At 26.3% G+C, this 14,097-nt stretch overlaps 2 protein-coding genes across 2 annotated transcripts; both read left to right on the top strand.

Moving 5' to 3' along the window:
* Positions 1-920: 920 nt before the first annotated feature.
* LOC129611093 (integrin alpha-PS3-like) lies at positions 921-5,255 on the top strand. The gene is made up of 8 exons (XM_055524034.1): positions 921-1,170; positions 1,500-1,876; positions 1,940-3,226; positions 3,290-3,419; positions 3,480-3,912; positions 3,969-4,669; positions 4,733-4,874; positions 4,964-5,255. The coding sequence occupies exons 1-8, from the start codon at positions 1,001-1,003 to the stop codon at positions 5,072-5,074; spliced, it is 3,351 nt and encodes a 1,116-aa protein (XP_055380009.1). The 5' UTR covers positions 921-1,000; the 3' UTR covers positions 5,075-5,255.
* Positions 5,256-6,977: 1,722 nt separating this feature from the next.
* Positions 6,978-13,084, top strand: LOC129610829 (integrin alpha-PS3-like). Its single transcript, XM_055523580.1, has 5 exons — positions 6,978-7,015; positions 11,010-11,365; positions 11,456-12,391; positions 12,437-12,788; positions 12,937-13,084. Exons 1-5 carry the CDS (start codon positions 6,978-6,980, stop codon positions 13,082-13,084), a joined length of 1,830 nt encoding a protein of 609 aa, XP_055379555.1.
* Positions 13,085-14,097: the final 1,013 nt, after the last annotated feature.

Genomic DNA, 14,097 nt, shown 5'->3' with positions numbered 1-14,097 from the left:
GCCATTATAAATTTTAAATAATGGAAAAATTACGATAATTATGCATGTTTTTAATTCAGAAGTTTCAAAAGAGAAGAAGTTTCAAAAGAAAAATTTAAAGCTCCGCCTGTATATATGCAAATTTTCTAAGTTTTGAAAATTTTCTTCAAAACAATAATCCCCTAAATGTAGGCTGTAGTTTTACTCTAATCCTTACCTTTATATAGCCAATATTATAACTTTCCTCTTTATCCCAAATTTAGGCAATTTTAACCTATTTATAGAACTTTTTGGGAAACTTGGTGTGAAAAAGGTAAATAATGAATTTTCCCACTTACATAGGTACATTAAGTGGGGTAAACTCGGTGAAATTTAGAATTTCAAAGTTGGATGTTATCTAGATAACAAGGTTGATTTTATAGCGCGTATTTTTGTGAAAAGGTGATCAAATTTCTGCTATAAATTTTGTTAAGATTATATGGCGCCTTTCGGTTCTTTCTATTTTCGATCAGACTGAATAATTAAGAAATTTAATATCAAAATTTATAAATACAAAGAATTTTATTTAAGCTTAAGTATATTTACTGAAAAAAGTTAGAAATAGTATAAGGTTGGAAAGACATATTCGATCAAAAGGTAATTAAAACCAAAAACAAAAAAAAAACAAGCTCACAAACTAGTAAGTATTAATTTCGAGTACTATGTGGTAGCACTTTTGATGCTACACGGCCTACTTACCGAGTATCGTAAGTTTGAGAAACTCAGGATCTATAGCCTTATGTTAATCATATCTTATCGAAATTTAATAAAAAAGATAACACTAATCTTATCAATTCAGTTTTATCTAAGCTTTTATTGAATAGTGAGCAAAATTGAGCAAAATATTAGATATACAAAAAACTGTTATCAGTTTGTTGTAGACCGCTAACGAATGCTGAGATTAAATTTTTATATTTTTTTTTTCATTTGATCGGGTGCGGTTGTTAATAATACATATGAATAAATCGGCGAATAATATAAAATGGGTTATCAAAAATTTTTAGTAATAGTATTTAATTTAATAATTATAGTAAGAGCATTTAATGTATCACCGATGCCAAATTTAATAATTAAGGAACCAACAATTGGTCGATATCTTCCCAAACTTCGCTCATCTTATTTTGGATATACATTACTATTAAAGCATAGAAGGTGAGTAAAATGAATCATAATTATTAAAAATAAATATTAAACTGTAAGTGCAAATGATTAAGAATTTCTATAGAATTTCATAGGCAGCATAAAAATTTGGTGAGACTTATGATAAGATAAGCCAAGTTTACTTAATAAACAGTAAGGTTAATTCTTTAATTAATATTATGACAACTTCGATATTTTTATTTCTGTTTTTATTAATTAAAGAAGGTTGTACACAATTCGAACTTTAAGAATCAAGCAGTTTTTAATGCACCAATAACAATTTATTTTAAAGATATTTTTGACAACATAACTAAAATCAAGTCTTGAATGAAATTTTTTAGTATATTTATAGGTGCTCCAAGGGCTCAATCATCTACTGAAAGTCAAAGAAATATAAATGAAACTGGTCTTATATATAAATGTACATTGGAATCTGGATCATCCGGGCATTGTGTTGTTTATTTAATTGATAAAAAAGGTAACGAACATTCCGAAGACAATGAGCATACCATTGATAGCAAAAAGAAAGATTTCCAATGGCTGGGCGGCTCTTTAGATGGTGGTCCAAAAAGTTCAGAACCTTTAATAGCATGTGCTCCGAGAATGAAAGCTGAAACAAGAAATGATTACTTAATGCATGGAATATGTTATAAAATTTCAGATACAATTGATGAACAGCCTACAATTATTAAAACAATATCACCATTAAAAGGAACAAGTAACTAGAATTTTTATATTGATGTAAAATATTCTCTTTGTAATAAAAAAAATTTTTTTTAAGGTCAACAAATTTGGGAAAATAGTTTTGTTTACGCATTCGGCCAATCTGGTTTTAGTTTGCATTGGACCGGTGAAGAGGATGAAATTCTTACGGGGGCGCCTGGTATATATGATTGGAAAGGATCTGTAATTCGTTATCGTGCTGAGGAAGATAAAGATTTAGGTGGTATGCAAAAACGTGATGTTCAAATTCAATATAATTTAGATGAAAATAAAAAATTCGTAAGCTCTGTCCCAAATCCAAATTTATGGAATCAGCCAGATTTTTCATATTTCGGTTATTCTGTCAGTTCAGGGTATTTTAATGTTGATTCAGAACGAAAATTATTGTACGTTTCAAGTGCACCACGTGCCAATAATTATGATGGTGAAGTCTATATATATGATATCATTAAGGATAATAAATCTAAATACTATAATATAAAAAAATATCAAACGTTTAGTGGAACACAATTTGGAGAATTTTTTGGTTACACTGTTGTAACAGAAGATATTAATGGAGATGGTCATACTGACATTATTGTCTCAGCTCCGCTTTATGCTAAAACTAATGTATACGACTGTGGTGCTGTATATGTTTATTTAAGTCTCGGGAAAAATTTTATTTTTGATGAAACTGTTCTACAATCACCTAATCAAGATCCAGGAAGATTTGGTACAAGTATATCATTATTGGGTGACATTAATCAAGATGGTTATAATGATTTAGCGATAAGTGCACCATTTAGCGAAAATGGAAAAGTTTATATTTATTTAGGAGGTAAAAATGGTTTAAACTCGAAACCAAGTCAAACTATAACGGCACCAAATAATGAAAATGCAAATGGCAATCATATGTTTGGACATGGTTTATCAAAAGGTTTAGATATCGATGGAAATGGATTCAATGATTTTGCCATTGGTGCACCCAATTCTGACTTAGTTTATTTATATAAATCATACCCAATTGTAAAAATTTTTAGTACAATTGATTCAACATCACGTGAAATTCAGCAAGATCAAAAAAAGCTTCGAATAAGAGTTTGTTTTAAAATGAAAACGAATTCTGAGAATCCTGAAAAGACAGCAAATCAAGATTTAAGAGTAAAAATTGATGCAGATACTCTTTTGAAACGAGTGAGATTCAACGATGGAAACTATAATTTAAATGATGTTATAAATTTAAGACCCGAAATGAATAAGTGCAAGGAGTATGAAACCAATATTCAATTTAATTTAGAAGATATTTTTAAACCAATTGAATTTAAAATGAGTTTCGAATTAGTCCATCGTGTTGTTAATACCGAGGGTACACTTATAAAACTATAATTTTGTTTTAAATAGCAGGCAATAAAATTTACTATATTTTTAGAATTTTGCGGCAGATGTGCTGCATTGGATCCATCCCATCCGAATTCTATGATTTATAGAATAGCATTTAGTACTGGTTGTTCAAATGAAATTTGTATTGCTGATTTGAATATTAATAGTCATGGATTAAGGTTAATATTTTAGAATCGTGAAAGACTAATAAATTTGAGTTGCGCATTTTGTATTTACAGTAAGACGTTCGTAATTGGAAGTAGTAATATTATAAGTATTGAGTACAAAGTACGGAATGATGGTGAAACTGCATATTTACCACAATTAAACGTAACATCTTCAAATAATATGCCTTTTGCAAAAGTACCATCAATGTGTAGTGTTGAACGGAATTTGTTGTTGTGCGATCTAAATCAAGGTCAACCAATGCACACTGGAAAAATTGATTCAATAACAATAAGTTTTGATGCTAGTAATATTGACGTGAAATATTTGGAAATCACAGCACAAGTATTCAGTACCGGTAAAGAAAAGAATGTAATTGATAATTCTGTTACCGATACAATAAAAATGATTGAGCATAGTTCTGTGGATGTAATTCGAACAAATGCAAATGAAATGATAACCTTAGATGAAAAGAGTGGTATGCATGAATTCATTAATAAATATGAGGTAAAATTCTAAGGTAATAAAGGTACTTCATTATTAATAATTATGTAAAATTTTAGATTAGAAATAATGGACCTAGTATAATAAAAGAAGCTACAATTAAAATATCAGTTCCACTCGAATATTTAATACCAAAAACAACAACATTTGTAACAATTATTAGTTCAGAAAATGTGACAATTAAAGCAAATTATGCCTCATATAATTTAAATCCAACTTATTATGAAAAAGGTGAAGTAGTAAACCGAAAAGAAAATAATTATGGGGGTAATGAAGCAAGTAATATGCTATATCTACCTGTTTCTGATTCCTTAGATGCTAATAAATATGATCATTCAAAGTTTGGTTATGATCCTGAACATCATAATGATGATTTCAATGTTGATAATGATGTTCACAATTTTGCTATGAGAAAACGACGTTTTAGTGAATTTAAACCTGAAATTGAAATTAACGAAACTGAAATAAAGATGTCACGTATAACAGAAGAGAAGTTGTCTGGAAAAATTAGTCATGAACTTGTCGGTACACTGCCAATCAATAAAGTTATAGAATTTCAATGTAATGATCCAAATGAATCAGAATGTGTTGATATTGTTATGAAAGTTAATAATTTTCGTATAAGTGTTGATCGAGGCATTAATATTGACTTAAGATTCATTGTTAATTTAGATGAAATCAATAAGGTATTGATAGATGAAAAAATATTTTTCTTTATATCAAATGTATTTAATATTACACGAACCGGTGACGAATCAGGGTAAATTTAATTTAATTTTTTGTCTATTTTTATTACATTAAAAATTAAAATTTCATTGAACAGGGAATCTTTGGATATTAACAAAGGTACACACTATGTGATTGTATCAAAATATCGAATTTCTTCGACACCTATTTGGGTTATTGTTCTATCAGTTTTAGCTGGTCTTATACTATTGGCTGTTATGATTTTCATAATGTACAAGGTACGCATATTTAATCACATTTTCATACTCGTATTATCCGAGTAAAACAAAGTTGAAAACAATTATAATTTTTAAAAATTTTTTTTTAGTATGGATTTTTCAATAGATTAAAACCGAATCGTGATATGACAAAAACAGCTGATCTTGGTGCTACTGAACCAATGTTAAATTCAAATAATGCAGAAGAGATTGCAACATAACATGAGATTCCAATAATATTGAAAAGTGTCCAATTTATTTGGCTAATGCTTACAAGTCTAGTACGGATTCAGCTATACTTATTTATGGACTAAGAATGTTTTATTATATTAATATTTTGTATTAAGAAAAAGCACACTATTACTATGATTTTTAATACTTGAACACAAATATTGTGTTGGACTTATTACCATCAAAATTAAATTATGAAAAATAATATGAATTTTAGTCATTGTAAGAAATACTTCATGTAAATTCGAAAAAGAATATTATTTTTTAAGTTATAAGAATTTTTATACATCCTTTTTGACTTGTTAAACTATAGATTTTATATTTGAATTGATTAAATCAAGTAATTAACTAAACTAATACAGAGTTTAAACTAACAAACAAACTTGATAGTTTTAAAGGAACTGGATTTATTGTTTTATTAAAACAAAAAAACTTATATTCGATATTAATCCCGACTTCAAGAATCTGCGAATAATGTAATAACGCACACATTAGCTTCTGTGCTCTTATTACTGAATAGTAATTACAACTCAAACTGCAGTTGATACAGTATTATTGCAATTTGGAATTCATGGTTTACATCTACTTACATTTTCACATTAACAAAAGTTTGTTTTGATTTTATTTTAGAAAATATTAATGAAAAAATTTGTAAATTTTGTCTTCAAAATTTAAGAAAAAATACTAAGCAGTTGAAGCTGAATAAAATGTACCTAGAAAAGAACATAGACTCTTTATGTGAAATTATATTTCAAAATTTTAAAAACTTTGTGACAAAGCTTGAAAATAGTGAGTTAGTTCTATATTTTTTGCTGTCCTCTGTTCTAGACTCAATTGTATTACTTGCGCTTACTAAAATGTCATTTGATATTTAATTGTTTATAAATTTTTATGTTTCAAAAATTGTTTTTATTAAAAACTATTAGGAATGTTTTTTACAAACTGCTATTAATTTTATTAATTATAATTTTTATACCCGAACGTATGTTCGAAGGGTATACTAAATTTGCCGTTTGTAATGCTAAGAAATAATTATCTGAGAAATAGACTCAAGTGTATGTTTTTGATCAGCGTCAAATTTTGAGTCGATTTAGCATAGCTAATTGAGCTAAGCTCACCAAATTTTCACAAATGATTTATTGCAGTAAGTGCCAGAACCCTATTTAAATTGCACATGATCCGGGTACTGGTTCGGGTAAAAGTTATTTGGCTATATCTCAGAAACTATAAAAGCTGTTATATTAAAATTTCATATTAGCAAACATATTAGTAGGGCCAATGTGTTTGATAAAAGTTGTTCAAATTGCTTGGCTTCTTCTGGTAGCTGCCATACAACATCAAAAATTATTTTACAATATATCAGAAACTATAAAAGCTGTGGTATTGAAATTTCATATTAGCAAATATATAAGTAGGCCCAATGTTTTTGATAAAATTAGTTGAAATTGCATGGCTCTTTCTGGTAGCTGCCTTAAAACTTCATCAGTAATTTGGCCATATCTAAGAAAATATTGAAAACACCGTGCTGAAATTTTGTATAAATTAATTTGGTAATATGGCAACCTAAAATCATAGTCTGTTCCGTTTTCAGCTATGATATATTTATTCGCACATAGGGTAACAAATTCGTACGGGTATCATAAAGGTGACACGGTCAATTCTATTTTTTTCGTTTTTTATAAATTCACAGGGTTTATTCTCCCTTTTGTAGTAAATATAAGTTTTATATAAGTTCTTTATGTCTAAATTATTATACTATAAAAAACCTAAAATAAATCCATACAAAAATTTAAAAAAACCTAAAATTGTTAATCATTGGTTTTGGAATAACACTTGTCCTCGGATATTAAAATCAATGAAAGGACAACTTTTATTTGGAACATATTTAATGATATGATTGCTATTAGTACGAAAGCGTGGCTTTCAAACTTGTAAGTGAAGATTTTATTAAACACTTATTATGCATTTTTAGAAAAAAGGACTAATCAATAATTGTAAACTATTTGCGTACATTCGTTAAACGTTATTTTTATACAAAGAAATTTATTATAAAAACAATGAATTAGAAATATTTTTTTTGTTTTGAATTTAGATATTAGATCCTAAAGTTTTTTTTCAAAATTAAGAATAGCTAATTTTGAAAATCGTGGTGTATGTAATCGAAAAAAAAAACTAAGAATGACTAATTTTTTGAAATTTTTCAAACAACTACATCAAAAAGTTTTAAAGCCCCACTTTAATCATTTCAATATAAAAAATAATAAAACCAATTTCGAAAAATAAAACATTATATTTTCGATCATTCTTTGGATTAAATTTCAAGACGTATTATGCAGTTCTTAACTTAAAAAATTTCACGGAAATGCTTACAGCGCTGCTAAAATATTAATAATACAAATGCAAAATTTTTTTAAAAAATTTGCAATTTTCGCAAAAAAATGTTTAAATTTGTGCTTAGTTCTTGCTGTTTGAATGTTCTACATATATGTACTTATTCGAAGACTGTATTAAAATTATTCTGTGACAACATTCATGATTAAAAAACTTAAGAAAGCAAATTCAATAGTGAAATCGAAAAGGACTCCCAAAATTCTATTGCTAATATTTGATTAATATCGCATCATATTTTCTTAAATTTTGACATTTCGTATGGTTGCCTTGCTTGGGGTGACAAAATATCCGCACTTTTTTATATTAAGTAATATAATTTTATCCCTTATCTCAGATAATTTACTAAGAACTGTTAATACTCAAATTTCAAAATAAATACTTTAAGGAGTTTTCACAAAATGCTCATATATCCAATATACAAGATCCTTACAATTTACAGAAAATTTGTTATTTTTTTTAAGTCTTGATTTTTTTTTATGATCTCTTTTTCTTATTTCGGCACTTGTAGTGAAATATCTTTTTTTAAAATTTTGTTCGAATAGAACAAATCGCTGATAATTTCTTCATATCTTTTTAGATTTTTTGATATGATTAGTTGAGTGTAGAACGTCCTTTAAGAACATCCTCCACTGGTTCGAGGCCAGTTTGAGAAGATTTGTTTTTAATCTCTCTGTCTTGACTTGTTGTACTGATTTAAGATTTTTCGTTCTATATCAAATATTATTATTGTTGTTATAACTCTTTTCTTCTCCTTTCCATTATAAATAAATTATACATACATATATCTATTTTTAATTTGTGATATTCTGGTATATATACAATGTATATACAATGGAAGGATATATTAATTATTTGTGATGTTGATAAATTTTAAAAATTTTTATGATAAAAATATCACTATCACCTAATTTCTTCACCTTGATTCTCAAAATAAGCCTAAACATTAGAGCTTATTCTGAGTATTGAATCGTAAGTGATAATTTATCGTAAAAGCTTTAAAAATTTTATTACAGACACGAATCATTTGTATGGATTGGTTCATGTTTACAATAATAATATCGAACGTTTTACAACAGATACAACAATAATTTCTAAAAAAAAAATAAATTAATAAAATTTTAAAATATTTTTTATATTTATTTTTTATATTTTACTGGTATACTTTAAATTTAAGCATCTTAGAGAAAGTAGAATTGACAAATTATTGCTAAGATTCTTTAATATTAAATTTTTAAATTTTTTGAAACTATTCCTACATCCCGATTTTGTACAGTGTACACAAAATCGTTTATCTTACATTTTAGAAATATTTTGGAATTTATTGCCAGGTATTGCTTATTATACACTTTAGTTAGCCTTAAAACAACTTATTTAATTCAAATAATAACCCGGCTGTTCCATACTCTATATATGAATAAATCAATTTTATTTCTCATTTTTGATATGCTCATTTTATGTAGTTGTGTTGGTTTTACACGTTAATTTTCATTGTGTTAGATTGAAATTTTATAAACAAATATTTTGAAATTCTCTTCAGTTACAGTACAAATTTCGAGTTGAACGGATCAAATTAATTTGGAAATAAAAATAAGCAAAACATTCTTACAATATTTACATACATATACTAATATACATATATGTATGTATATGTATATTTGATTCAAATTGTTTTTTTTTCTGGTGCATACTTTTTATTGCTTAAGAAATGGAAATTAAATTAAAAATTTTCCTATTATATATTTACTGTTGGAATTTGATACAAGTGTTTACATTTAATGTTTCACCAGTTCCAAATCAAATTTTTAAAATTCCGAAAAGTGAAAATAATGATCGTCCTTCATATTTTGGATTTAGTTTAATTTTAAGAAATAAAAGGTTATATTGTAAATTATTAAAAATATTATTTATTTTTTTAACTAGTGCATTAGAAATGAAATCGTTGATTATTTTCTGTTCATAATTGTGATGAAAATTCTGCAAAACGGTATGAGAAAATGATTAAGGACTTTTAATTTACTCTTGGTTAAAGTTTGGTAACATTTTGCAGGAATTTCACACTAATTCTCTGTGTCAGGAGTACTTTACAAGTTGTGGGATTGAAAAAATATTAAAACATAATAAAAATTCTTTAATATAAAATATTTTTAAATTAAAAGTAGTTTAATCATTTAAATTATAGAAATTGCAATAATATTGTTTACATATACATACTTACATACAAGATATTTGTGTGTATATCATAAGACGTATTTACAGATTGCAATTCCATGTCATGAATAATATATGTGATTTCTATTTAAAAAGTATTTCCAATAGGAAAGTTATTTCTTATTAATAAATAAGACAATTAAATGAATGCCAAATAAGGTCTTATAAAAATGCATTGAAAAATTGACTGGACTGTTATTTATTTTATTTTAATAGAACAACATTCAAGTGGTCACTTAGAGTGTATTGATCTAAATGTATCTAGTGATATTAAGTTTTACTACATGATATTATGGTAACAAGAAAACATTCGAAAAGTATTGACTAAGGTCTAACTTTTTGAGAATAAGGTATAGGAAATTGATAGACTACTATTTCATGTTTATGGTATTCTTATAGGAAATTAAAAAAACTTTTCTGTCAAGCTTTCTAATAGATTTTTTTTGAAATTATCGAAACTTGGTATGAAGAAATAAATTTATTAACCCTATTACAATCCGAAAAATATGGATATGAAATTAAAATTCAGAATAATTCAAAAATTCGTCGAAAAATATGTGATAAAATTCAAATAAGTGTTATTGTGTAAATAAAGTTCTTTCAAAACTGTTATTCAGAAAACCGCATTGTTTACTCATACAAATACAATAACAAATTTACAACAATAATAATTTTACATTTGTGTAATTATTACATACAAACATATTTACTTTATGTTGCTTGCATGTATTTATGATGGAAAACTCCAAAACAATTTTTTATCTTTAATATTTTCCCTTTCATTCGTACATCGTCATGTTTTGTGGTTTCAATTTACTTGTATTATTACTAGGTAGGTGATTGAACACTTGATTTAGTTACTTATTCATTCATGTTGCTTAAAATTTGGGGATATCTTTTTCATCCGTGGTCGATGGCCATAAATTTTTTTAGTAAATGCGGTATTTATGACACAAAATTAAAAATGTTTTTTTTTTTAATAAATAGAACTTGTAAATGAAAGTGAAACTTAAATGATACTAAAATAAGTACGTATTTAAATTTTAATGAAACAGCATTCAAAAATGCAGCCCCGCAAAAGAGGGAGGGGATTTCTAATTCCAACTCAATATTATACCAAATCAAAATTAACTACCTTAATAGTTTTTGTCCTTAAGAGTAATAATTTTTATTAATTTTAACACTGTCCCGGTTAGTATAACCAAACTACTTGTACTAACCAGAGCAGTGATTTTTAATTGAATAGACTATATACTTATGGTTACAATTCTTTTGAGAATAAATTCGATATTTGTTTATAATATTATATTGCATTTTATATTTCAGTATAATAATTGGGGCTCCAAGAGATAATTCTGTTTTGTTAGATGAATCAATTTTTGAATCTGGTGGAATATACAATTGCACAATTCCCTCTGAAAACAAAACTCCTCGATGTAGTGAAATAGGTCTTGATCCGCAAGGAAATTATTCAAAGCATTCAGACAATCAATGGTTAGGTGGCACAATTTATGGTAACAGTGACGATATGGGTTCAATTACGGTTTGTGCACCTAGACATTTTTTTATTTTTAACTTGAATGGAGAAGATCAAGAAATTATGGACGGGAATTGTTATGAACTAAAATTTAATAAAAATGAAAATCATTGGGAAATAGAATTTTATCCACATAAAAGCGAAGGTAAAATAGATCTATTAAATCTGTTATTTATCATCTTGATCTATTTAATCCGAATATAATCATAATAAAATAATAATAAAATAATTTTAGATTCTTCAGAAGGATGTAATCGATATGAATTTTCTCAAATGGGATTTAGTTTATATAAAGATGAAATAAATCGAAAAACTATTTTTGGCGAACCTGGTGCTTTACATTGGGATGGTAGAGCATCAATTTATACAGATTTTGAAATAGAGCACATAAATTTTTTATCAATTTCTGAAAATTGTATTGGTTCATGGTCATATATGGGATATTCAGTAGTAACAGGAAAATTTGATAAAAATGCAATTGCTTCTTATTATATTATTGGAGCACCTAAACTTTTCGACACGGGAGCTGTTTTGATTTTTGACAATTTCCAAGATCAAACTACAATGAAATTTAATTTAACAGGCATACAGAAATATGAATATTTTGGATATAGTTTATTACTTGATGATTTAAATGATGATAGAATTAACGAATTAATTGTATCAGCTCCATTACACACCGAAAAAGGACGATATGAAATTGGTGTAATTTATATATTTAATATTGAATCTGATTTTCAAGTTACAAATAGAATTATAAAACCACCATTTTCAAGAAGATCTGCAAAAAGATTTGGTACAGCAATGACGAGACTTGGTGATATAAACCATGATTCTTTTAATGATATAGCAGTATCTGCACCATTTGGAGAAAATCCTGTTGTATATTATATCCTGTTGTATATATATTTTGGTAGCAGTGAAGGATTAAAAGAAAATCCAGAACAAATTTTAAGATCACCAAGATATTTAAATATTAATAGTATGTATGGAATGAGTTTAGGTGGTAGGGTAGATGTAGATGGAAATGGATTTAATGATTTAGTTATTGGTGCACCAAATGCTGATCAAGTTTTTTTATATTTAACATATCCCACCATTTCAATAGTTGCAACTTTTCAAAATTTAACTGATGAAATTCCAATTGGGAAAGATCATTTATTTAAAACCTGTATGCAATTTTTTAATACTGAATCAAGATCAATAAAAAATTTAGTTTCTGATGTAACGGTGAAATCTAGATATCCGGATAATCGTTTAACATTTCTTTCTAAAGAATATATGAAAGTTACAGAAAAAAAATATAGAATAACAATTGAATCTGGTGAAAATAATTGTGAGACTAATTTTCTATTAATTAAGTATGAAGGGCAAGAAATTATGACACCTTTTGAAATTGAAATGAGCTATGAAATCGTACAGAATCCATTAACAGAAGAATTTTGTAAGAATTGTGTTACTGTCAATGATCATAATTCAAAGGGAACCATATACAAAAAATTTAAAATGACCGATACTTGTAATGATTGTATACCAGACTTAAAAATTAATGTGACTTCTATGGAAAAGTAATTTTTAATAATATTATTTTCATTTAAATAAATATTATTTTTATTGATTTTACAGCTTACAAAAATTGGAAGAAAACTTCTATTTAGAACTTGGAAAATATAAAAAATTTATGATTGAATATGAAATTAAAAATTATCAACGTAGAGCCTATTTACCAAAAATTAATATAACTTCAAATCATAAACTTTCTTTTGGAAAAATACCAAAATTCTGCAATGAAATCAATTTCGTATTGCAATGTGATTTGTGGCGTAATGATGACTTATACTTACGACTGGATGATTCGGTATGAAAATATAAAATTACAAGATTTTTCTATTATTCTTAAATAATAAAATATTCTTTCTTTATTTTAGAGAAAAATTGAAGTATTGTTTAGTACAAAAAATTTACAAGATGACACATTGATAATAATAGCAATTCCATACAGTTATGTATCTAGTTCCATTAGAAAAGGTCAAGTAAATGAAATTGAAATAAATTTCTTACAATCTAGTATTATGGAAGTTGTAGAAAATTCCCAACCTCAAATTGTTCATTTATCTGATGAACATCCAAAAGTGTTAAATGTGAACAAATCAATTAAGGTTATTATACAAATAATATTTATTTGTTAGGTAAATTTTACATGAAAGATTCGAAAGACTTGTAAATTTTACATGAAATTTTACATTGTTTTACTTTTATTAGTTATTGGGATTTGACTTATAATATAAAAAAATAAAACTTGCATCAAGATCTTCTTATATCTGTGAAATTTATGTAACAATTTAAATTATAAATATAATTAACATATATGTATAAATTGTTAGAAATTGAATATAAATTTTAGATAACAAATTTAGGTCCTAGTACAATAGATGACATTCAATTTCCAGTTTCTTTACCGACAGCAACAACTACTGATGGTGAAAAGTTAATTCATCCTCAAAATAATTCCAAAAGTTTTACTGTTATTGGAAAATATAACGATTCAATATTAATAACTAGAAATAATATTCCTAGGATACCAATGACAACATTAAAAGCTTATACACGATGGAAACCAAATAGAATTACAACAGCAAACGAAATTAATCCTTTGGATTTTATAAATCAAAAGAATATATCGAAACGTTCTTTAGGAGAAAATAATATTTCGGCCAACAAACGCTTTTCATTTAACATAACAGCAATAGATACTTTAGATGATTTTATTAGTTTTCCGTTTAATAATAATTCAATTTCATTGACATGTAAGGATTTGGAAAATCAAAATCTATGTTTAAAAAAAAGTGTCCAAATGCCGAATTTTAAGGCAAAACA

The sequence above is a fragment of the Condylostylus longicornis genome, unplaced genomic scaffold, assembly GCF_029603195.1.
Source record: "Condylostylus longicornis isolate FDR11 unplaced genomic scaffold, ASM2960319v2 ptg000048l, whole genome shotgun sequence".
Classification (NCBI taxonomy): domain Eukaryota; kingdom Metazoa; phylum Arthropoda; class Insecta; order Diptera; family Dolichopodidae; genus Condylostylus; species Condylostylus longicornis.
This window is presented reverse-complemented; position numbering and strand designations above follow the sequence as displayed.

Bases quoted from the DNA above. Each gene is read 5' to 3' on its own strand.
- LOC129610829 (XM_055523580.1), top strand. From the start codon at position 6,978: ATGATTGCTATTAGTACGAAAGCGTGGCTTTCAAACTT. The intron at 11,366-11,455 runs GTAAAATAGATC...AAATAATTTTAG, and splicing joins TTATCCACATAAAAGCGAAG to ATTCTTCAGAAGGATGTAAT. The intron at 12,789-12,936 runs GTAATTTTTAAT...TTATCAACGTAG, and splicing joins AATGTGACTTCTATGGAAAA to AGCCTATTTACCAAAAATTA.
- LOC129611093 (XM_055524034.1), top strand. From the start codon at position 1,001: ATGGGTTATCAAAAATTTTTAGTAATAGTATTTAATTTAATAATTATA. The intron at 1,877-1,939 runs GTAACTAGAATT...ATTTTTTTTAAG, and splicing joins ATCACCATTAAAAGGAACAA to GTCAACAAATTTGGGAAAAT. The intron at 3,227-3,289 runs GTACACTTATAA...CTATATTTTTAG, and splicing joins TCGTGTTGTTAATACCGAGG to AATTTTGCGGCAGATGTGCT.